The 24,730-nt window shown below is 45.6% G+C and overlaps 1 protein-coding gene across 3 annotated transcripts in view; it reads right to left on the bottom strand.

Moving 5' to 3' along the window:
- epha4b (eph receptor A4b) overlaps nucleotides 1–24,730 on the bottom strand; it is a 76,560-nt gene that overhangs the window by 14,547 nt on the left and 37,283 nt on the right. For all 3 annotated transcript variants that reach the window (XM_068571211.1, XM_068571212.1, XM_068571213.1), the window contains exons 6-13: nucleotides 21,656–21,811; nucleotides 18,591–18,926; nucleotides 17,585–17,697; nucleotides 16,276–16,438; nucleotides 13,930–14,038; nucleotides 2,184–2,251; nucleotides 1,414–1,539; nucleotides 1,131–1,316 (exon numbers count right to left, since the gene is read on the bottom strand). In XM_068571211.1, coding sequence (XP_068427312.1) covers nucleotides 1,131–1,316; nucleotides 1,414–1,539; nucleotides 2,184–2,251; nucleotides 13,930–14,038; nucleotides 16,276–16,438; nucleotides 17,585–17,697; nucleotides 18,591–18,926; nucleotides 21,656–21,811 — 1,257 coding nt within the window. The remainder of the gene's footprint in view (nucleotides 1–1,130; nucleotides 1,317–1,413; nucleotides 1,540–2,183; nucleotides 2,252–13,929; nucleotides 14,039–16,275; nucleotides 16,439–17,584; nucleotides 17,698–18,590; nucleotides 18,927–21,655; nucleotides 21,812–24,730) is intronic.

The following is a 24,730-nucleotide window of genomic DNA, read 5'->3' as shown; positions in this document are numbered from 1 at the left end:
AAACAGGACAATTGATTTAGTTTAGTTTTACTGTCGAAGAGTATGCAAAGGTCACGGTGAACATTGAGAGAGAATAAGAAATGCAGTGAGGTTCTCTTTCTTAATATGCATGCTGCTGAATATTCATGAGCCTAAAACACATCCAATTAACTTTATGGATTATTAATATTCATGATTGAAGCCTATGCATATGCATTGTGCTCTTTTATTGTTGGCCTAAGTGCCACTGAGCACCGGTGTGTGTGTGATGGACTCAAGATCTTTGTGTGTGTGTGTGTGTGTGTGTGACAGAGGGAGAGCGGAGGTTTATTTGTCTGACTATCTCCTTCTTTTTTTGATGATCTCTAAGATGCACAACAAGGTGTCAGACCAGAGGATTATTCTATGAATATTGTTCTTTAATGCAGACAAAGTCCCACTTTTGGTTTTCTGAAATCTGAACGAGCAGGAACTACAGATTGGATACTCTTGATTGCACTTCTGCTCTGCATAATCAATACAAATACGGATACAGAACACGATGCATGTTGGCGATCACCTATTTTGACATTTAAAGTTAGAGATTACAGTAGATTACATAGTCCCTGACCAGCCTGATGATTATAATATAACAATCTAACATTAACAGTTGGCTTTTACGGATCATTAACACATAAACGCAACATTTACGACCGCTGGAAACCGTTTTGCAAAGAATGAGAAGCGAGCCGCACAAACTTTGCATTTGTTTTGTTTTTTACGAGAACAGTTTGGTCACAAAACAGCAGGACCGGGCTTTTCCTCAACGCTTTCTGGCTGTTCAAACAGCTCCGTCAAGTGAAGAGCTCCGGGCGACTGCGTCAACGGACACTGTCGGCCTAAACTACAGAGCAAGTTGTGCCTTTTAGTATGTTGTTGTAGGTCCAAAACACACAGAGATAGAGGGATGGAGGCCTCACACACATGGACCAACTTGCTCTACTTGTCCAAATGTGAATTAAACAGGTGTCTGCATGTGAGACAGACAGCTGCCGCTCACTTGCACACCGCCATGTGTCATCAAACGTGTCGTTATCTCGTAAAGGGCTCGCTCTTATTCACATGGCTCGCTGCAGAGGATGGAAAGCGGAGTGTGTGGTCACTGCACTCACATCTCGTCACCACGCCCTCCAGCCTGATGATGTTGGGGTGGTCGAACTGGCCCATGATGGAGGCTTCGGACAGGAAGTCCCGCCTCTGCTTGTCAGAGTATCCCGCCTTCAGACTCTTGATGGCCACGTAGATCTCCCTCTTACCCTGAACACGCAGCCGCCCGCTGCACACCTCCCCAAACTCTCCTGCACACACACACACGGAGAGAAAGACGGATAGCACATTGAAATACACTGTTTTTTTTGGGAAAATATCGAAATAGTCGTGTTACCGCCAACTCACCGGCTCCGATGACTCGCTCGATGCGAATGTTGGAAGCGTCGATTTCTTTGGCAAAGTCCCTGACGGCCTGGTTGGGATCTTCGTAGGTGTGAGGATGGATGTAGATCCTGCTGCCTGGCAGCTTGACTGAAAGATAAAGAAAGAAGAGAAATACAAGTTCAACGTGCTGACATGACCAGCATTTGCTCGCGGTATGTAAATGAAAAGCGTATTGATCCCTCTGGGAAGTGGTTTCCTTCAGGAACCCACGCTGGTTTCTGCATGTTTGAAACCGGAGCTTAAGCACATAACGCTCCGTTTGAGTGACAATCTTACACAATCAATCACATAACTACTTTGTTAGCAATGGTGTTAAAATGACTCATAACTTCTAACAGGAGCCCATAAGGAGCGACACTTTGCCAGCGAACATTTATGCGAGAGTGTTGTGTATTTAACTGAGCGTGCTACAACTTTAGGACGTACCGACGTGCACGCTAACTATGTTCACTGTAGCTCTGACAAAGTATGCAAAGTACGACTGTTGTCTGTGAAGAAGCAGCAACAATTGTCACTTTAAAGTGTTTTTTTCCTCCAACTGCGTAAATCATGAGGTGATTTTTACTGCGGGATGGTGTGAGCTCGCTCGCATAAACACAAACGTACATTTCAAAATAAATCATTGAGTTCGACAAACAAAAGCAAGATGCAATTGTTTGCATCACGTTATTGATTGCAGTCGTGAATGAGACTGAGCATCAACGCGTGCATGTGTGTGTCTGTTTCTTCACCTCGGCCATGTTGGAACTGCATCTTCTCCTCGTCGGGGTCCTGCTTGGCTTTGATGTAGCCACAGTGCCTGAAAGAGCAACGCACAGCCGGATTATAATCCTGTACATGTATATATACACACAGCACAGATTGTTTTCCCCCACACGCCTAAAGCAGATCACGTGCCCTTGAGTGTGTGTGTGTGCATTTCCACACAGACGTTGAATCTAGATAATTTCTAGGAACTGCAGGAGAAGCGCACGACGCAGCAAATAGCGGTGAACTAGATATTTCCTTTGTCTTTACACATCCACTCCTCTGAGACGAAGCTTGGAGGAAACAAATTGTTCCTCTTCTCTGCGTCTACATGTCGATTCTGCCTGAGGGTGTGTGTGTGTGTGTGTGTGTGTGTGTGTGTGTCTCGTCATAGATGTTTATAGAGGCAGATCTGTACATAACACACACACCTTTTCTACCCATCTCTGTCCGTTTAACACTGCCTTAAATATGATCATGTGTCTCTCTCTCTCTCTCTCTCTCTCTCTCTCTCACACACACACACACACACACACACACAGACACACACCTTGCTCTATGCCCTTTCCCCATCCCCCTGTGCATACAGACACACACCCCGCAGCGCGGGCCAGTCCAACGATCAAGACAAAGTATTGACAAATTGATCAACTCAATCCTGCCGAACAGCTGTGAGGAAGTGTTTAACTTACTCTTAATGGGTGGGGAGGGGTGTGTGTGTGTTTGTGTGTGTGTGTGTGTGTGTGTGTGTGTGGGGGGTGGGGGGGGTTCTAGGTTGTGTGTGTGTGGGGTTGTGTGTCAGTGTATTTCTTTAGCTTCCGCCTCAAATAGTGTTTAGCAACCCTCCGAGATTTACGGATCTTTGACGCTCAGCGGACACATTTTAGGACCAAAAACATCAAACGCAGAAGCAGTTTTTATACACGGAGGAACTAAACACAACATAAATACTCCTGCCTCTCCTCCTCTGCTTCCTCATTGTCTCGTCATCCAGCTACCGTCCGCTGTGTCCGTCATGAAGATGAACTGATTCGGGCTCGGAGCCAAGAGCAACTGGGAATCAGCCGTATGCGGACGGCGTGTGATTTAAGTAAGCAGAGGAGACGAGGACGGAGAGGGGGAGGCTGAAAGAAACGGCAGGGAGTTTTATAAAGAAAAGGAGACCGAGGAGAAGGAAGTTAAAGTCGCAAATGATAAATAAATATTAGAAATAGTCCGGCATTAATGTGAGATGCAGCGTGGGGTCTCGCTAGGCTCAGCAAATCTCAGTCATTTGGTCTTTAATCCTTCTGTTGATTTTACACAGCTGAATGCATGGTCTCACCCAGACATCAATAGGCTCTCTTGGGAATACACACACACACACACACACACACACACACACACACACACACACACGGGTAGAGACTGGTTGCTGGTATTTGAGGATAAAGAGGAGGGGGCATAATGTTCTCTGGGGTCCCACCTGGTTATCAGCTGGGCTCAAGCCAGTCAAACACCAAGGGACTATCATTACCCCCTTGACACACACACACACACACACACACACACACAGTGCTTTGGGGCATGTGTTTTGAGCATATGGGGTATGGGGACATGGGTCACACCTCTGCTCCAACTGTGATAATCCTGTGGGGGCCTACACACAGACACACACACCCACACACACACACACACACACACACACACACACACACACACACACACACACACACACACACACACACACACGTTTAGTTCTGCAAGACCCACGTGCAAAACACTTCCCCCTCATTGCTGGATGTGTATCTGTGTGTGTGTGTGTGTCTCCACGGGTGCATGGCTACATATGTGTGTGTGTGCGTGTGTGTGTGTGTGTGTGTCTGATGGGAAATGAACACATTTCCATAGTAATTACAGAGCGACTCATTTCTCCTCTTCAGTTAGAAGTGTCATGAATCATTAGTGCTGCAGTCTCCAACATGGCGCACAACTTGACGGGGTCGTGGCTTTTGTCCCCCCCCCCCCCTCCACCCACCCACCCCGACAGCTGTGGCTCTGTGTGTGTGTGTTTTATTTAAGATCTACACAACTTAATGCAACTGACCCACAATGCATGTCTCTCCCTGGATCCAGGCCAATTAGGAGGAGGAAGCCTATTGTGTGGTCGCTTATCGATACCATTGTGTTCACATTTGCCCCCAAAATGAGTTTAGATGTGTGGAGCATTTGTGCAGCACACAGGGTTTTGCTGACCACACGGCCTCGTAGTTGTCTGTTATTGATTTGGATGCCACAGGTTTTTGCTTTGCCCTGCGAGCGTTTCAAAGACCCCCTGAGCTGGAACAGACTTTGTAATGAGATCGTCTCTCGATGCTACAGTTTGAAGTTAGCGCTATCTATCACTGTGGGAGAAGTCGTCGTTCCATTCAGCTGCCATCTAATTACACCATACTCTGCTGCTTCGTACAGTAAACACACACACACACACACACACACAGCTGTGTATTCATGCAGATTTAAAGTACACACACCTGGGCACAATCGCTCAAAAACACACATTTCAATGGACTGCGATATCACCATCGCGCCCGGGCTCTCACCTTTTCCCTCTGCCTCTCGCTGTTCCACTTCAGCGAGGACAACAGGCTACCCCCGTCCTCCACAGCCGCACACTCCACATTTGCATATCAATTTACTTTTTAATATAATACTCTGTCACTTGAGACCCATTTGTCATTCTGCTAGCGAGCTCCCACCTTCGCAGAACTTCCTCCATATATTATCGTAGCCGTTGCCCCTCCCCTGCTTTCCTCTCCCTTCCTCTCCTTTATCTCTCCGGAGCGTCACGTTCTTCCTTTTAAGAAAAACACATTCCCTTTTTCAATCCCACACACACACACACACACATCCATTTATCCTCCCCCCAATGTTCTGCGCTCTCTTTTTCATTGTGCTTTTTTTTGATGGAAAGAGTGGACAATGGGAGCTGGGAAGAGAAACAAAGAGAGAGGTGGAGAGGGAGATGGAAAAAAAAAAGAGAGTGCTGACAGGCAAGAACGCACAATAGGGGGTCCGAGCCTGCATACCAACTAACAAGCGATCAGATGGAGGGGGAGCGCGAGGAGAGACCGGGAGGCAGCCGTACGAGAACATACACTTAAAGGTTAACGTAAGGGAAAGAGGGGCGGGGCCGGGGCAACAACAGACGTGGAGGATGAAAAAAAGGAAGAGAGGGAGTATATTATGAGAAGAAAAAAGCGCTAAATAAAGATGGAGAGAGTCAACAAAAGAGGAGATGTCAAATGTTAAGCGTCGGGACGCCGGCTACACGAGCAGGAAAGAAGATTCGAGTTCAGCGCGATGGAGACCGTGAATATTGGCTGAAGAGCAACACTCAGCACGGCCAGGAGAGTATCGTGAAGGTTAAAGGGTCGTGCACATGTCGTGGTTTTGCACCCACAACGCCGTTGTGTAGATGCACTGAAGGCACGAGCGAAAGGGAGCGTTCCCAATCGTCTCATTCTGTCAGGGCACCCAAATGAAAATAGTTGAAGTATTTAAACTCCGAAGACGTCATAAAGGAACAACCAATACAGCTGGTATATCTTTTTTCTTTCTTCCTGAGATGTGAGTTTATGGTAATTAGGAGGAGTTAATCATTTCAGTGCGGGGGCAACCCGTCGCTTTATGATCCAGGTCCATCTCTTCCCGGGACGTCTCCACATCCGGATGAAAGGTAAAGCCAAACTGACTCGGGCCGTCCAGCAGAAACTCCTGAGAGGGATCTTTCTTTGTTTAGTTTAGTCAGTTACGATTACTGATGAACGACCTGCTAACGTTTTGCTTCTTTTAGTCATGGCAGGCTCGACGGTAGCGCTGCCACTTTGGTTGATGATGAATGTGGTCCTCTGGTGGTTTCCACACGTTTTAGAAGCAACGTGTGAACCCTACGAGAGCCGACGGACAGATTAAAAGCAGATGACGAAGCAAGACCGTCAGTCAGCAGTCCTGAGCACCGCGATCACAGCTGGCTTAGGTATCGATTCCACCGCCCGCCACTGGGTTATGGTCCTAAAACCAGTATTACCTTCTAAAATAGTGCATTGAGAATAACTGCATAGCGTAATCTTTTCAATATAAAGCTTTTATATGAATGTTTTGAAGCTTAAAGAGCTGATACCACTTTTAAAATCTAGAATGAAAGAAACAAAGGCAGGTTCCCTAAAATGTAAATGTTTCTTAAATTGACTGTTTTAACTTGTCTTGTTCTATGTTTTTTGTCTGTAACTATGGGACTTTCCTGGTTAAATTAAGGTTTAAATAAATAAAAATTAACCAATCTTTCCTCAGGCCATCGGCCTATTGAACTCCGTCGTATTCGCCTCTGTTGTTCTTTATATATTTACATTTCTTATTACCTTTCCAGTTATTTGGCAGCTATGAACATGCAGGAGGCCCATGTCGTGTATGAGAACACGATGGGGGGGGAATCAGCCTGATTTTGTAAACCTTCGAGAAAATTATACAAAGTGCGACAAAGCATTGCTTCCTCTTTTTCTCCTGATGTTGTCACTTTTATGCCAAGTGTTCATTTGTTGGTCTTTTCAGCCTCGAGCTCCGCTGCTGCTTCCTCTCCCCCTCAGTCTGACTCCAGGCTATAAAGAGCGCAGCGATAGCATCTATACCGCACTCAGCTGCACTGATTTGTGTTTCTGCTTATAATTAAAACCAGCACTCTGTGATTCTGCTGTCACTTCAGTTCGCCGGGGCTGCTAAAGCCTGACAATGCCAATACAGCGGGGAATTAAGGAAGATGAGCTCTCGCCGATATGGCGATACGTCACGCAAACTGTATTCTCTGATATTTAAAGCCGCGAGAGTTCAGGACATTTCACCTCACGCGAAAGGAAAAGCGCTGGCTGAGCCGCGAGAGTTCATCTATCTGAATCGGAGGGGAAAAGAAGAGAAATAGAGGCCAGAGGGTGTGAAGCAGAGAAATTGTGTGTGTGTGTGTGTGTGTGAATGGAGAAAAAAGGGATGCAAAGAGGAGATCAAACAAGGGAAGTCTTTGGCCGGACAGGGGGAAAAAAAAAGCTTTATAATTCACTAAAGGTAGATAAAAGTTAAAGAGAGTAACCTTGAAACAAAGTGGGACAAAAGCCCAACAACTAAGTTGTGTGGAGGCCGATGTGTCGGAGACAGTAGAGACAAGAGATAAGAGACTGTTTGTCTTCGTGAGTGTGAATAACCTTGAACTAATGTTCACCTGGGACGTGAAGCCAGCTAATAAAGTCTGCGTAGTTCTTCTCAGCTGCGCGCTATCGCTTAGTTTCTTTTTTTATATATATGACTCACCTTTTATAGGATTAGAGGCCGGGAGAAGAAAATGATACACTCAAAGAGCCAGAGAGGAGTCAGAGGGGATCGTTCATACGGAAGAATAAAGAATACTACGCTTTCCTCTTCGCTCTCCTCTCCTTTTCATTTCCTGTCTTTCCACATCATTTTCCCACCGCTAATCAGAACGACTAGAAAAATGAAATCAGTAAATCATTAGTCACCCCTCCGGCATGACACAATGAAATGACACGTATATCCTCCACACAAACACACACACACACACACACACACACCCTGGGTGTCTGCTCCCATCATTACTCATGATAATGGTGATTCTATTTAATATCAAGCTATTAAATAAAAAATAATTACCGGGAATGAAATCAATGGATTAAATTCCTCTCGTTGTTTCACAGCAAAACTAAACCTCGCTTTACCGAACAGAACAACCGCTACAAAAAAAAAACTGTGAGGTTCATAAAATATGATTGTGGATAATGAATGAATTAATGAATGAATTAGGAGTCAAAATAGCATGAAAAAAATAAAACAAATTGACAAAAGGTCTGGATGATGTAATGTTAAGGAACACAAGCAGCTCTCTCTCTCTCTCTCTCTCTCTCTCTCTCTCTCTCTCTCTCTCTCTCTCTCTCTCTCTCTCTCTCTCTCTCTCTCGCCCCCCCCCCCCCTCCCTCCCTCCACCCTCCCTCTCTCTCTCTCAGCACTCTCTGACCGCAGTGTAAAAAGATTTACTCAGCTCTGGATAATTATTAGGACGGGGGAAATGATTCACGGTGGAGTTATGAGTCATAAATCTGTCTGTGTTTCATTAACAACCTGTTTAGAAATTTGGTATTTCACTCCTGCTCATTAAAGAGAGTGGTAATAGGACAGGACGGGAAGGATGGGGGGGGAAGCGGTGAGGTCTGAAGCGGGTCTTTGGTAATTGGTGCGATGCCGCCAAACTTGTAACAACCTGGTGAAAAGGTCAGACGAGAGAAAAGAAAAGAGTGAGAGACGAAGCGCGTCATCTGTGTCATTAGGAGACGAGTATTTCTATATTTGCGAACAGATCAGTGTGGAACTAATTCCCCTAATGATGTTACGACACAGACACACATTGATTAGGTCACGTGTGTGTGTGTGTGTGTGTGTAGAGAGAGAAAGAAACACATTTATTTAAATGGACTAAACTTTGAAAAAGCTCAACTGAAAGCAGTTTTGAATTGGCCTGATGTTTATGGGACGTTTGATCAATCCCACTGCAACATCTGCTCATTTGCATAACGCCAGTGTGAAATAGTTTTGCACCTGCGACAACTTGCTGCTATTATTGTAACGTTGGGAAGCTACTTCCAGGCGTTCTGCAGACAAAGCTGGATTCTGCTACAGCGGAGCTGCTTTCATTGAAAGTACCGACGTCCTTTATTGCAGATACGTACACACACATCCTCATTTCAGATATGCACACACACATCCTCATAGCATACAAACACACACACACACACACACACACATCCTCATCTCATACATGCATACACACATCTTCATTGCATATACGTACACACATATCCTCATTTCATATATACACACACACCACACACACACACACACACATCCTCATTTCATACATGCACACATGTCCTCATTGCATATAAATACACACACATTCTCATCACATACATGCACACACACACACACATACACACTCCTCCGTGCTGTTTTTTACACTGAATTAGTGCTTTTCAGTCTCTCTCTCTCTCTCTCTCTCTCTCTCTCTCTCTCTCTCTCTCTCTCTCTCTCTCTCTCTCTCTCACAACATGTTTTCATCAACGCGTGCTTCCTCTTATTTTTTTTCACTCTTCCTCTCTCCTCTTTTGTGTCATTAAGATTTTAAGAATAACCCCGGGCTGCTCCAACAGATGCTGCGGAGGTCAAAGATCTCACACACACACACACACACACACACACACACACACACACACACACACACACAACAACAGAACCTGCTATTGTGTTGCAGAGGTAGAGCTGTTAACACTCTCTACGAGGCTGAGGAGTCTTTCTGCTAGAATCAGCCACGTTATAATGACACATCACTTCCCTGCACCTCTCTCTCTCTCTCTCTCTCTCTCTCTCTCTCTCTCTCTCTCTCTCTCTCTCTCTCTCTCTCTCTCTCTCTCTCTCTCTCTCTCTCTCTCTCTCTGCCTTTCACTCTTTATTATTCATAACTCTGCTCGGAAAAGCATGTTTTCTTTAGAAATCTAAAGAAAGAAGGCTTGTAGCATCGCCCTTCTGGAAAGTTGTTACCTTCTTTCTGTCGAGGATGAAACTGAACTGTGCAGGATGCCGATCGGCAGGTTTTGTTTGAGCTCACACCTCCGTTGGAAAAACAAATCTGGCCTTCGCCAATAACTGTTCATCTTCTTTCACACTCAATCCAATTAAATGCCTTCTTATTTTTTTAAGATTTCCAAACAGATTGCGGCCCTCGCCTCCCTGCTGAACATCAACGGGATCGCTCGGTGGAGGCAGACTTTTGGGACGCGCAGCCAATATGACTGCTTCAAAAATACATTTTTCTAAAAAAAAAGGGACCACATGGATGGAACAACTTCACACCGACTTCTCACCAAAACACAGAAAAAAAACGAAACCTGAATCTGGCGTACGACCGACGCCTGCAGCGATTCAGAAGAGGAGATGGGTTGCAAGGCCGGAGAATCATTATAGACTGCAGACAAAAACAGAGACGCACACACTCACACACACTGGAGGCAGAAGTTGTAACATGTTTAACAAGGAGTGAGAGGAAGGGAAGACCGAAAAAAGGGGAGAAAGCTTTTGTGAGTGAAAGGCCATCTGCTGAGTCCGTGGCAATGCCAGTCGCTTGTTTGCTTCCCATCGCTCGCACCTGCCAGCCTGCCAAAGCACCCTCAGGAGGACAAAAGCACACACCAAAACACACACACACACACACACACACGCATGTACTCGCAGAGCAATAATGGCACGCGCGCAGCAATAACTGGTGTGATTTGTCAGCGCCGCGCTGCGTCTGAGGAGCTTTCGACACTTTTTCATGTTTTCCCTCCTGCGGTAACAATAGCATAACAGCACTTTATTAAACGAGAACGGGACGGAGCAGAATGGCCTGCAAATCAGCTCGTTTATGAGGCGTAGCTGTGCAGCACCCTGTCTGGGAAGGCTGCAGGGAGAACGGGTGTGTGTGTGTGTGTTTGTGTGTGTGTGTGTTTGTGTGTGTGTGTGTGAGAAAAGACAGAGCGACCGTACGGGCGTTCGTTGTCGTTTTTACAGTTTGGGGTGTTCAAGATGTGGTCAGGATTTGGGATCGTTTGGGTTTAGTGGTTCTCAAACTGAGGGGCGCGACCCTCTAGTGGGGCGCGGAGGTATTACAGGTGGGGCGCGGGGGGCGATGCAGATTTTTTTTTAAAAAAAGAACAAACTTTTATTTTTTAAGAATCCTTAATTTATGGAAGCCCATTTCCACCACAAAAAAAAATGAGCACCAAAAAAAAAATGAATCAGCTTTTCTTTTTTTTTTTGCCTTAGATTTTTTTTTTTTTTGGTCCTAATTTTTTTTTTTGTGTGGCGAAGTGGGGAAATTATTATCTGCATGTCACCATCCTTAGTGATGAAGCTCTGTGAAGCTCTGGGGCTTCAGTGCCTTGCTCAAAGACACTTCAACATAAAGCTATGGGGAGAAAACCGGGACCCAACCGGCTTCCTTGGTCATCTTTATGCCAAATACAAGTTTTTTTTGCATATATATAACTTCATTTGCATTGTTTTAACAAAGTGATTGCACATGTTAGTAGTTTTTGTCAGATGGAGCAATCTGGTTTACTTGAAAGGGATTTTAATTTTCTTTAATTTATTATTTTAAAAGCACGGATAAAGTTTGAGAAGCGCTGGTTTAGGTGAACAAGAACAAAACGCTCTCCAGCACTTATCCAGTCTATTGATTATTGGACAATGATTTAAACAGCTGACATTTAAGGGGGGAAAAGACCTTAAAAAGCTCTGGTGGGTACTCGTACCGGCCTCAGCAATTACATCAGTTATTGAGAATCTGATGTATTTGCTGCTGAGACAGAAGGAGTTTCACCCTGATGTACATTTTAAAGATCGAAACAGGAAATGAAAGCCGGGGAGCCGGAGATGAAGCAAAATGAACCGAAAAGCACAAAGAGAGTGCAGAAGGGAGTGAAACGGACTGATTGGCGGACGAGGTTTACGAGATGAAGAGGGCGGTGTGAGCCCCGAGAGAAGAAGAGAGGAACCCAATCCTTCTTTTGAGATTCAGTTCTACCAAAAAACCTGAAGTACGACGCTCCAATTGCATCTAACAGAGCGATCGCCGCCCCATCATCTCTCCCTCCTCTCTCAAATACACTTGTAATCTACCTTTTCATCTTTTGCTCCATGCCCTTCTCTCCTCTTCTTCCCGCCGTGCCGCTGACTCTCCTCCCTCCCTCCGTGAATCTCTTTTCTCCTCCATCTCTCACACACCTCCTCCTCCTCCTCTCTTTTACTCTTTCACACCATGTCAAGATGTAGCTCTCCTCCTCCTGCACAGTCTATCAGCCCCACTACCTAAAGAATACGCTCTCATTTCTTCTTCCACTTCTCCTTTAACTCGCTTCTGTCCATCCCCCCCTCCCTCTCTCTCTCTCCCGCTCTTGTCTCTCTAGTGATGTGTCTTTGATCCTCTCCCTGCAAACTCCACTCCACCTCATACACATGTGCACACACACATTTTGACAGACGTACAGAAGTCGTTTAATGGAATCCAGTAATCAACACTACCGCCTCCCCAAGTGTCCTCACCTCCAAATGGAAGAGAGATGGATAAAGACGGAGGGAGGTGAAGAGGAAGAGAGAGAGAGAGAGACGCCTGAAACTCAATGCAGTGCATCGACCTTTCCGTAAAAACCTAGTTAACACCTCCCCGGCCTGTGAAACCTGATTAGTTGAGTGTGTTTGTGTCAAAGCGTGTGTTGATAGCGCACTATGTTCAGCCTCATTATTCCCCTCTGATTAAAAAAGAAAGTTGATGGGTGTGTGTGTGTGTGTGTGTGTGTGCCACGCAGGACAGTCTCCACTGATTACATCCCTCCTCGTCAATAGTGAATAGAGCACTCAGTCTGATAAGCAATCACCTGAATCAATACTAATGTTGTTAGTGTGTGTACATTAGTGTGTGCCTGTATGTGTGTGTGTGTGTGTGTGTGTTTCTTAACGTGAAGCTAATCTGGGCGGAGCTCACGGAGGATAAACATTTGGTTAGAGGCGCAGTGAATCACAGATGCTGTCATCCCTTTTTCCTCCTCTCTGCTGACGTCGTCCCTTTCTTCTCCGTCCGGAGAGACCTCTCCAAACTCTCCCATCCTTTCATCTTTCTTTCTCGTGGTTATTGTACTTTTTTTTTCTCACTTTTCTCCCACTCCTCTCCTCCTCGTCTTTGACACCGAGCATTATCAACAGCCTAACCTTCAAAGAGAATGATGGTGAAGAGGTCCATGATCTCCACATGCACAATAAGACAGCTTTTACTTTTAGTCATCGGCAGCAGTTTAAATGTCAAAGTTGGAGGCTCTGGCTTGGCCCCCCTCCCTCCACGTGTAATCCCTCGGAGAGGGCTCGAGCAATATGAAGTGAGATCAAGTGGGAGATTCGGCTTCTTCCTCGTGTGTGTACGTGCGGTGTGCATTAGCAGAAAGGCCTTCTGCATGTGATTAGTGGCACATTCTTTGTGCATGCATGAGCGTTCGGTTTAATTCGATTTAATAATGTGAGATTACAGCAGAATATGAAAACGACCCGTGAGGATTTTGCAGAAATGGCACGACACCTAATGAAGGAATGAGCCAACGAGTCGAACGCAGCAATGCGTTGGTCCGTCTATCAACTCTTTCCACTTTTCAAAACTGGGACCCACAAGCCCTTTGAGCACAAATATGTACTTTCATTTTTAGGAAATGCCCGAAAACAACTGGGCATTGGAAACCAGGGAATTTGTTAGGCACTAATTTCAGCTGCAGATGTGACGCCATTAACGGCAGCAGGACAGTCTGCATGAGACATATTAATAATAATAATAATAATAATAATAAACAGAATAAAGACAGAATAAACTGCATTGTCCATTCCCTTTACGACAGAAGAATGTGTCAGCCGGCACAAAGCAGTGTCTCCTATATGTATTGAGGAATGAGATATATTATTAATGTGTTGTTTTTGTTCTCTTCATGGTAATTGTTAGTAATAAAATAATACAAATAAAGAGTATTAACATAGATGCTTGTGTTTTGTTCAGTTCATATTGTGTGGACGACCTTGCAGTGTCTCTTTCTTAAATGTTTGTTGTTTTTTTTTTGACCCTACCTTCCGCTCACAACGAAGCAAGTCACGAGGAAGATGAGGAGAATGATCCCTCCGGCGATGGACACGGCCAGGATGGTGGACTGGTTCGGGTCCCCGATAGCGAAAACATCTAGAGAGGAGACAAAAGGGAGCACGGTGGATTAATAAACAAAAGCATAATGGAGGATGGAAAGTATAGCGGAGGATGTTTTTTTTTTTCCGCCGGAGGAAAGCGAGGGTAGAGAAAGATGAAGGTAGGCCGGGGAAGTAAAAAGGACAGCGAGGTGAGTGTGGCCGGGGAAAGAGGGAGAGAGAGAATGAAATATGATAGCATTAGAAAAGGAGATAAAAGACAGAGGTTGAAAAAGAGAGCGAGGGGAGGCGGATGGAATAGTAAGTAAGGTCCTTGATGAAAAACGCTCTCCCTCTCTGCATCGCCTATGAGGCTACGAGACGTGAAAGCTATTCCCGGTCGGCCGCGCCGTCCAAATGGATATGTTAACACTGCGCATAACAAGGCTACCGCCGAGAACTTTCTGCAAAGACGCATTGATTTTTTTACGCCACGCCAATCGAGCCATTACTCAAAACAAATGCCTCATTTATCTGGCTTAGCTAAGCATGAGCAGAGACGTGTGTCTGCGAGTGTGTGTGTGTGTGTGTGTGTGTGTGTTTTAGAGAGGCTAGAGAATGCCCCCAGGCAGCCAAAGATAAGCATTGTTCGCCTGTCACATGTATTGTGTGTACCATGTACTTCTTTAACAATCAATATAATTGATCTGATTGGATCAGCTTGATATGATTGCTTCATTTCACAGCCCCGAACTCGTCTACGAACCTTCTGTTCGGAGACGGCTTCCTGCCAGCGATGGCCCACAAGTTACTTTTTCACCATCACGTTCCTGTTTGCTGCAGGACTTTGAACAACTTTTATTGATTGCGTAATGATTAAAAGGCTAATGTATGGTCGTTGTGCGCCACACAGACAGTCGAGGCATTAACTGATTTATCCCCCTCCTCTGCCTGCCTGTCCGGGAATCGATGTTCACTTTGAAGAGGCCTCTAAAACACAGAAGACGAGAGCACATAATGAAGCGATAATGAAAGTGGATGACAGCAAACAAAGGAGAAAGGGACAGAGTGGCAGAGGGATTGAACGCATCACGACAGAGATACATCATAGTACGGCCCGAGCGGTTTGAAAAGTGGCCCCGCTGGCCTGGATCGAAGCTGGCATGGATTTCTCTTTTGTGTCTCCTGCTCTTCTTTCCCAAAGCCGGAGTATGGAAAACATTTCTAAATGTAAGGAGTCGTTGTCCTTGAAGTAAAAAAAAAGAAAAGGAAAACTAATAGTGCTCAACACATATCACCTGTATGGAAGCCCATTGCTGTCACACACAAAAACAACCCTAATTATGACACACCAAAAAAAAAAGTATGACACAAAAAAAAGTCATGATATTTTTTTTTTAAGTTGACTAAACATAATTATGACAAAAAAAAGTCATTATAAAATTGTTTTAAACTAAAAAAAAAAATCATAATTATGACAAAAAAAAGTTTGTTTGTTATGGGTTTTTTTGGCGACTTTTAAAAAAATATATTTATATTTTTTTATCATTACTTTTTTTTGGGTCATACTTTTATTTATTTATTTTTTGTCCTAATTATGATTTTTTTTTTTGTGTGTCAGGAATGGACTTCCATACACTGGTGCTCGCTGGTGTTGCTGTATACAAATATACATTATATGTATATTAAATATGCTGTATACGCCATATTCATTTGGAATGATTCAACTTTCTTCTCCCCATTTTAATCCTCCACTCGTTGGTGAATCAAAATATTCACTTTCTTGCGAAATATTATTTTTCCTTCATCGTTAAATTGTCTCCTTTTGACCTGATCGGTACTCCAGGATACCTTCAAGCTGGCGGTTCAGACACGGAGACGACGACCTTTACCGCGGTTTCTCTGTACGTCATTATCACCTCAGAATCTACCTCCTCATTAACGGCAGCGTTAGCTAATAACTTTCCACCGGAGCGTTAGCTAGCGGGCTAACGTCGCGTTCTCTCCTGCTGTGTTCAATGACTCAATTCATCAAGCTGTAGCTAACGTTAGCTAAGTCTATGTCAACAGAGCTTCTGGGTAACTTAACTTAGATATACTGTAAAATATTATATTACCATGCACTCGCGCTCCCTTCTGGCACGCGCATCTGTATTACCCCCCCCCCCCCCCAAAAAACAACTCATTGAATCTAGACGATTTACGTAGGTCACCTATTTTGGTTTCAAAATGGCGAATTTCGCCGAAAGGTGAGGGATTTTCATGCCTGAAAACATGTATTAGTCGTGCCTTTACCTTCGTGGCTGGTTTCCAGTTCAATCTCCCCGCCGTAGCTGCCGTAGCCCCCGTCGGTCCGGGCCCTGACCCTGAACACGTAGGTGGTCCCCGGCTTCAGCCCCTCCACCGTCATCATGTTGGAGCGAGTCTTCAAGACCGTGTAGTTCTGCTCCCGCTGGTTCTGTACGAAGAAGAAGAAGCGAAAGGAATTTAGTACTAAATTCACTGGATGATGTTAAGTGACGGAGAATAATGCCCAGGCTGAATTCATAGATATATTCTAAAGGGTTACATAAAGAGCAACGGACCGTGGAATCTGAAAACTAGAAGAAGAAAAAAAGAAAGTCTGAAAATATTAGAAACCTCAAATGGTTTAATTTAAATGTCTCCAGGGGCTCCACTGTACACCTCACTAAGTTTTCATTTGTTCATCATCGAACCATTTGTTCGGATTTATACATGAGCATCTGTCAAGTCCTCGAATCTTATCCCCTTTACACTTAGGGGCCATATGTCAAGTCCCGCTTCGCTTCAATCCTCGACTATCTTATCATCCGAGGTGTGTGAATACCTTCGTGTGTGTGTGGGCGCTTGTGCATGCACTTCAAAATGTATATGTAGGAGGATGAATAAAGAATAAGTGTGTCTGTCAGTAAGCTGATTCCCTGCAGGGAGGCTGATACTCGACCTAATGGAAGACGCTCTACAACAAGGATTAGCACTATTTTACTGCTAATGCCTGCCAACATACACACACACACACACACACACAGAGAGAGAGAGAGAGGCTTAATTTCATCACCTTGGCCTCGTTTTACGAGGTTTGTTCGACAGATGTGAGGCTAATTGGCTTGGTGTGAGCAGTAGGGGAGACGTGAGGGAGAGAGAGAGATGTTTGTGATGAACAAGTCGTTAAAGACAAACCCTGAGGCTGAACCCGTAACCTACAAGCCCGGACGACGCGTAGATGAAGAGGACAAGAGGGGAGAGAAACATGTTGTAGAGCTGTTGCATTACATTTAAAGGAATAGTTTGGCATTTTTGGGAAATGTGCTGTTTTGCTTCCCTGCAGGGAGTAAGCTGTAAGCTATATATGAAGCTACAGCTAGCAGCCGGTTAGCTTAGCTTAACGCAAAGGCCGGAAAAGGTGGAAATGTTTGTCCGCTGAAAGCAAATACCTCCTCCTTTGAAATTGTCGCACCCCTTCAGCGCATAACGCCGGCTTTCTGTTACAAATCTGGCAAAAACAAGTAAACTGATCTCATGCATGAAATTGGTAGAGTGCCTCTTTAAAAAAAAAAAGTGTGTGCGTGTGCATCTCGTTCACCTTCTCATAGTAGATGACCTCATACTCCACTATCGCTCCGTTGGGTCTCTCTGGACCCTGCCAGGCCAAAGTCACGCTGTCCTTGCTCCGCCTCTCTTTCAACACGACGCTCACTGTGGAAAAACAAAGAAACCGAAAATGAGAAGAAAAAAAGAAAGCATTAGCAACAAAGAGAGGGTAAAGTTCAGCAAGATGAGCGAGGAAAATAAAGCGCGAGAAGGGAGCGAGCTGTGTGGGAGAGGAGGGAGAGATTTCAGATGGATGCCGACTGTGCTATAACGAGAAGACACCCATATTGGAAGTTCTTGTGATGTAATTTTGCTAATGAGAGCGAGGGAGAGCTTACAAGCTGTTTTATACACGTGTGAGTCCAGCATTCTGCAATGTGTGTATGTGTGACATGGTGTGTGAACTGCTGGTGTTATTAACCACAGAGCCTGCAACCTCATACCAAGTCTTTTCACATCGGGGCGCGTGCTCATGTGGGTTACCCCCACCTCCATTATTACACACACACACACACACACATATAGTACGAGAGCCTATTAATCATCACCTCCCTGTCATACACACTTCTCTTGCACCAATTTTCCACAGTCCCACACTGTCAAAGATGCACACATGATTGTATATTTCAAAGCGGAGCTGCAGAGGTGTTATTTTGTGGCATCAGAGTGCCACACAGCAGTGATTTTTTCACAGTTGTCGTGTAAAAGCCCGGGACTATTTGTGCGCACGCTGATATCAGGAGGCAATTTTTAACAAAAATACCGCTCGTATTCCTAGCTCATGCTGATGAATACGTCCTTCCCAGAGGATTGAATTTTCTTTCTAAGTGGATATCAGTGGAGTCCTGGATTCTTTCTTCTCAAGTTTTTACTGCAATTTAAAATCTGAAAAGCCGCCGCCACACATACACACTATTCCCTGAAAGAGCCGTGTGTGTGTGTGTGTGTGTGTCACCGAATACTGGTGTTTTACATTTCCATTGCACACATCTTTTCACCTGTCTGTGACGTCGTGACGTTGATGACCACGGTTCCTCTCGGCGTCGGGCTCAGGTCCGACACTCCGTTCTGGCTCTCGACGGTGAAGCTGTAGTTGGAGTCCGGCTGCAGGTCGGTGACCAGCACGGTGGCCGACGACAGGCCGAACTGCCGCGGCACGAAATGGATGCCGCCGCCGCACGGCGCGCACTTCCTGCCGTCGCCGGAGCACTTCCTGCAGCGGAGGCTGTAGGTGACGTCCCCCCGGCCGCCCGTGTCTCTGGGCGGCGACCACTCCAAGGTGATGCAGGTCTCGTTCGCCGTGGAGATGGGGTTCTCCGGAGCCGACGGAGGACCTGCGGGAGGAGATAGACGGACTTTTATTTCATATATTTAACATTGCGTTCACATGTTGCATTTAGCGGAAAACCAGATATATTGTTTGTGCACTGGGTGAGCTGCATAGTACAACCCCAACGAGTTGCGGTCGAAGTACATTCTCCAGAGTACATTCTCTCAACATTGCCTTCATGTATATTACTAAATGTATCGCAGTTCCTATTAAGAACAGAATTCACATTGATTAAATTAAAAATGAATTAACTGTCTCCAGCCGGAGGGCGGACGCTAAGCGCTTTGGTAATGAATAGCTATGCAACGCACCGTGATTGAGAGGCCTCGGCTGATTGTAAATGGGACGGTGCGAGACCTTATTACACTTCCCGAAGTTTGAATCCATCTTTAAAGAGAATTCAGACGATGTTAAATACTTGGCGCTGGAGAGAAGGGAGGGCTTAAGCCGTGTGATGCTCTCCAGCGCTGCACTGCAGACCATCATTAGTGCGTGGACGATGATCTATAGGAAGTGCCTGGAATAATTTCCCCATGAGTCAGGTACATTTAATGATTTAGAACGGTTAATTTTACTCTGAACGTCGGCTGAAATGATTAGTGTATCACGCAGATAGGATCCGAAAAGTGTGTCAGTAATCGTTCTCATAGAGGAAGTGACAAACCTGGAGATGGAGCGTGTTCGTGTTCACACGTGTGAGTGTAGATATTCTGGATGTGAGCACTATTTTCAATGGTTTTGTCATCCTGAACATACACTGATGTTTTAACATACACACTCTGGGGCATTTTGTCTCCAAATAAACCAGAGGGATCAGATTCTCGTGGATGTGACAGCCCATTTTAAGTCCCAGCATGCCCAGTTCAGACAATCTTTTGGCATAAAATACGACATTTTTCCATTTTTAAACCGAGCAACACAGTTTTTTGGACTGAAACTCCTTCCTGACAGGCCAAAGCGTTGTTTTATTCTGATTTGTGTTGCAGATTCAGATTCTTTAGGTCCTAATCTTTCCATAAACGTGTCTTATTGACGCTCTAGGAGGCATTTTTGGGGATTCTGGCTCACATCATGCTGGATGTTCATAGTTACAATCAAAATATCTTTTAAAAGTGTTTTTTTTACAGATATACATTTTTCTCCTAAGACTTTGCTGAACAAATACATACAATAAACACAAGTATTGGAATTAAATTGGGGTTCCTACGACGACTCAAACAGGGAAAAGGAGGTCTGGAGCCAACATTGGTTTCCACAGTTTTCAACGGGTTCATTTCATTGTGTCCACTCCCATGTAGATAGCAGCCGTGTGACCCTCCTTAAACCACACACCTCCAATTCATCACCAAAGGAGGACCTTGCTGTGGTCCTGTTTGTGGGAACCACTGATTACGGCCGCTCGCTGCACAGCACGGCGCCGATATCTCAACCGTACGGACATGCGTCAGCAGATGACCGTTAGCCCGACATCTCATCAGGTCCTTGTCGAGCAGTGAGCCTCGGGGGGCCGCCGGCAGAACCTGGGACTTTCCTGATTGGCCTTCCCAGTGGTGAAGCCTCAAAAATGAGGAAAGCTGGGTGGGGGATGAGGAGGAGGAGGAGGAGGAGGAGGAGGAGGAGGAGGAGGAGGAGGAGGCCGTGCTCTGGATAATTGAGCCTGATGGTCATGAATCTCCTGTAAGGGTGTGCTGACTGATCCTGTCTTTTTCTTTTCTCCATCCCCCCCCCCCTCTCTTCCCTAGGCTACACTTAACTGTCCATCATCTTGTCTACTGATCAGCCTTTTATGACATTTAGATGATATGCCTCTGATAGTCCGCTATTTCCACCCGCTGTTCTATTCTTTGCCCGTGTCTTAAGTGCCGTTCTCCATGTCGCTCCATGACTAATTCTTTCATCACCTTTTCTCCTTATTTTTACACTGCCCCCCCTCTCCATCCTCTCCGCAGCCAGCCGTGTGTGTGTGTGTGTGTGTGTGTGTGTGTGTGTGTGTGCCCGTACGTATTTGAATGAACCGTTACTCATTTCCAGCTGATAACACCAACCGTCACACATCTCACCTGCTACAAGGATTAATGAGTGTAATCTACCATAACCTGATAATGGGTTTGTGTGTGTGTGTGTGTGCACATAAGTGTGCGTGTGTGTTTCCCCATATTTATCTAGTTCAGCCCCAGCATGGCTCTGTCCTTTCCCTTTCTCCACCCCCACATCCGTCCGTCCAGCTCAATTCATCTGGCTGTGTCTCTCTCTTTCGCTCAATCTTCCCTCCTCGTCCGTTCTCTTCTCCTCTGTCACTGTTCATGAGGCTTTGGTCCGATCCCCCTGGCTCTGCGTGTGTGTGTGTGTGTGTGTGTGTGTGTGTGTGTGTGTGTGTGTGTGGGTGTGTGGGTGTGGGTGTGCGTGTGTGTGTAACACATGTACCAGTGTTCTCATCTGAGATATCTGTGGTCCTTAACCACACAGCTAACAGCCATGTGTGTGTTTGTGTGTGTGTGTCTTGTATTGTGTGTATGTACATATCTCTAGCGTTGTGTAGAACAATAGCAGCCGAGTGGGAGGAACACGCATGGAGGGATTATAGCTACAAATGGAAAGTAGCCGCACAATGCACATTTTTAGAGCAATGCATTGCAAACTAATTCAATCAAATGTAAGCGAATCATTGCTACTTGATGCCAGTTTGTACCGTCAGTTTGTACTGAACATAATGTTTGTGTTTGTATCACTCACGTGTGCAGGCCATGGAGCGCGGGTCCGTCTCGGTGCGGTAGAAACTCTTCTCGCAGACGCACTCGACGGCTCGTTCCTGCGGGGACGAGCTGTGAGGAGGACACTTGGTGCAGTAGGCGTCTGTGGCTGAAGCCTTGTAGGTACCAGGCCTGCATGCTGCAGCGAGAACACACACACACACACACACACACACACACACACACACACACACACACACACGGGGGTTAAGAGGCTTTGCTTGTTTTGACCCCTTCCGACATTTTCAGTTTTTCATTCACCGTTGAAGTCGGTACATTGTGTGCCAGAATGCTTCAGTATGAGTCCACTTCACTACGTTGGTCTTATGTTTTACACGTCAATGTGCTTTCAGGTGCATTCATTATTATTTTGACTCTAAATAAAGAGGTTTGTATGATAATAATCTAGCTAACCCTTGAGTGGTGTTCGGGTCTGTGGGATCCGTTTTCATTTATCATCGAAACAAAAATAATATGATTTGTTATTTTTTTTCAAACTCAGACTTTTTGGCCTCATTTTCTGTGAAGAACATACATCAGACAAAATGTTCATCGACCGCACACCCCGACACATTTATACTACACACAGGGTGTTCGGGCTCATAAAAGTGTGGAAATTGTGCACCTGAATTAAATTATTAACCATATTTGCTGTTCATATTGCGTCTAATTGGGATGAAGAAAACATCTGTTGAGTGTTTTAACATCAAATTGTTTGATTGTGTTGGATTAAAAACCCAAAAATACAGCGGGTCCAACAGACCCACAACACCTGCTGAGCAACAACAAAATGAACACCATACGAGGGTTAAATCGTTGACTTGTTTATAACCTGGACAATTTTTGTCACACTGATGCAATGATGCCAAAAAAATAAAACTAACGATGCACAGTCGTGGATTTTGAGGGAAAGCGGACACTCAAACAAGCAGAAAATGTACAAAAAAAACACAAAATGGCACGAGGAGCTATGCTTCCGCGAAGGTACGACGTACACCGATAGGTCACACGATGTGCCATGCAGCTCCCTCGGCAAAGAACAAGGAAACAAAAGCTGGATTTAATATGTTGTGACGCGAGGTCGACGTGAGATCCCTTCACGCGGGGCTGGAGGATAACCACGGGGCCGTGCGGCACAACAACACCATGCTGCAGCGCCGCAACTGGCATTCCCGTTATATAAGCTTCAGATCTTCAGGCGACCGGGGCGGAGGGGCAAAAACACACAGCCGCAGTCACAGCAACAGTCACAATAACATAATATTACCGTTGCTCCGGCTGCTGCATATTAGTCATTATGTGTAGTCGTAAAAGTGCGGAGGGAAAAAAAAAAAACTTGCTTCCGCTCAACAGGAGCAGTCCGCTGAAGTAGATTGGGGACTTGAATGATTTCCCTTTTGCATCCAAGGCAGTAAAATGGAATTCCTGACTTCCCCCCTTTGGTAATCTGAATATAGATTACACATGTATTTATTTATACATTCATAGGCCTGGTATTCCCATCTTTGTGCGACGGCGGTAAACAGTATTACAGTGTAGAAAACCCAGTGTAAGAAAAACGAGTGTGTCTTAAATGCAATTCTATAGATGCCTCGTGTGCATGTGAACGTGTCTCTCTCTCTCTCTCTTTCTCTCTCTCTCTCTTTCTCTCTCTGTGTGTGTGTGTAGGTTGGATCAATGATGCGACAGAATCTGCCAGGTGCTGATTGCATGTTGGCGCGCTGAGCGCTCGTGTGCAGGAAGGTGTTAAGTATGCGGCGCGTGCGCGACCGTGTCTGCGCTCGCAGCTGATTGCCTGTGCTGGTGGTGAAGGTCACGGATTTAATCAAAGGCACACGTCACATGTCCCAGAAAAAAAGAGGCTGTAAATTACAACACAGGTAGACGCGCCCGAAGGTTGTGTGTTAACCTGCTGCATTGAGCAACGGGGGAAAGTGGCCTCAAAGTATAGTGTGTGTGTTTTCTCACTGTGGAGGTAAGTTCTTCCACCTGGACATTGCTCGCATGCAGACAGTATTTTTAGGCAAATCATTCATCATAAGGGAGCAAAGTCCACTAGCACAATCCCCAAAAGACCTGAAAGAACACTGTAAAAGAGGTGTGTGTGTGTGTGTGTGTGTGTGTGTGTGTGTGTGGAGAGGTGAAAAAGAGAGAAAGAAATAAAGGAATGGAAAGGGAGTGATAATTCTCAAAGGGTTTCTGCTCTCTTTCCTCCTTCCTGTCAGCATCCAAGGTAATGGGTGCCTATGTGCTGCGTGTGTGTGTGTGTGTGTGTGTGTGTGTGTGTGTGTTCCTGTTGGCTGGGTGCAGGGTGGAAAAGCAGCTTTTCTCCCGGGGGAGTTTCATCCGGAGAGTCCTGGCTCCGGGCGCCGGCCGGCCCGGAGGCACAAAAGGACCCGGGCGCTGGAGGACGGACGGGGCGCCCCGTGCCAGGCCTGGCGTCCGAACAGCTGCCCGATCAAAAAAAAAAACTTTCTGCAAGAATGGCAACTTGGCCGCTTCCCGTCGGAGCTTCCCTCTCCTTCCTCCTGTTTTCTGCTCTGCTTTTCCACCTCGTTCTCACTCTCCTTTTCCCCTCCCTCTCTCTCAGGCTGCTCCCGGTGTGCCCCCCCTTCTTCCCTCCCCTCCTTCCCTCCTTCTTTCCCTCCCTCCTTCCTTCCCTTCCCATGGGAAACGTGTTACTTGACTTGGTTCCCTTATGATTAATGATTCACCATGGATATGAAAAAGGGACATGGAGGCTGAGGCGGTGAGGCGGCGCTCTCATCAGCATGCACTTACACACCGAGCACACACACACACACACACACACACACACACACACACACACACACTCGGAAGCGCCAAAAAAAAAGTTTAGTCGCGAAAAACTATGTCGTAGAACTAACTCTGAATTTGCATTTTATTCAAAGTAACAGTTGACAATGCTGTACAGTTTAGTTTAGTGTGTGTGTGTGTGTGTGTGTGTGTGTGTGTGTGTGTTTCTTCGAAAGACAAAGATCCAGTGACTTATTAAATATTCATCCGGTCACCAGAGAGACTCTGTATTTATGCCAAT

Source organism: Clinocottus analis, unplaced genomic scaffold (assembly GCF_023055335.1).
Source record: "Clinocottus analis isolate CAN_PGR_092001 unplaced genomic scaffold, fCliAna1.0.p SCAF_11, whole genome shotgun sequence".
NCBI lineage: Eukaryota > Metazoa > Chordata > Actinopteri > Perciformes > Cottidae > Clinocottus > Clinocottus analis.
Note: the sequence above shows the minus strand (reverse complement) of the source record. Positions and strands in the feature narration are given on the sequence as shown.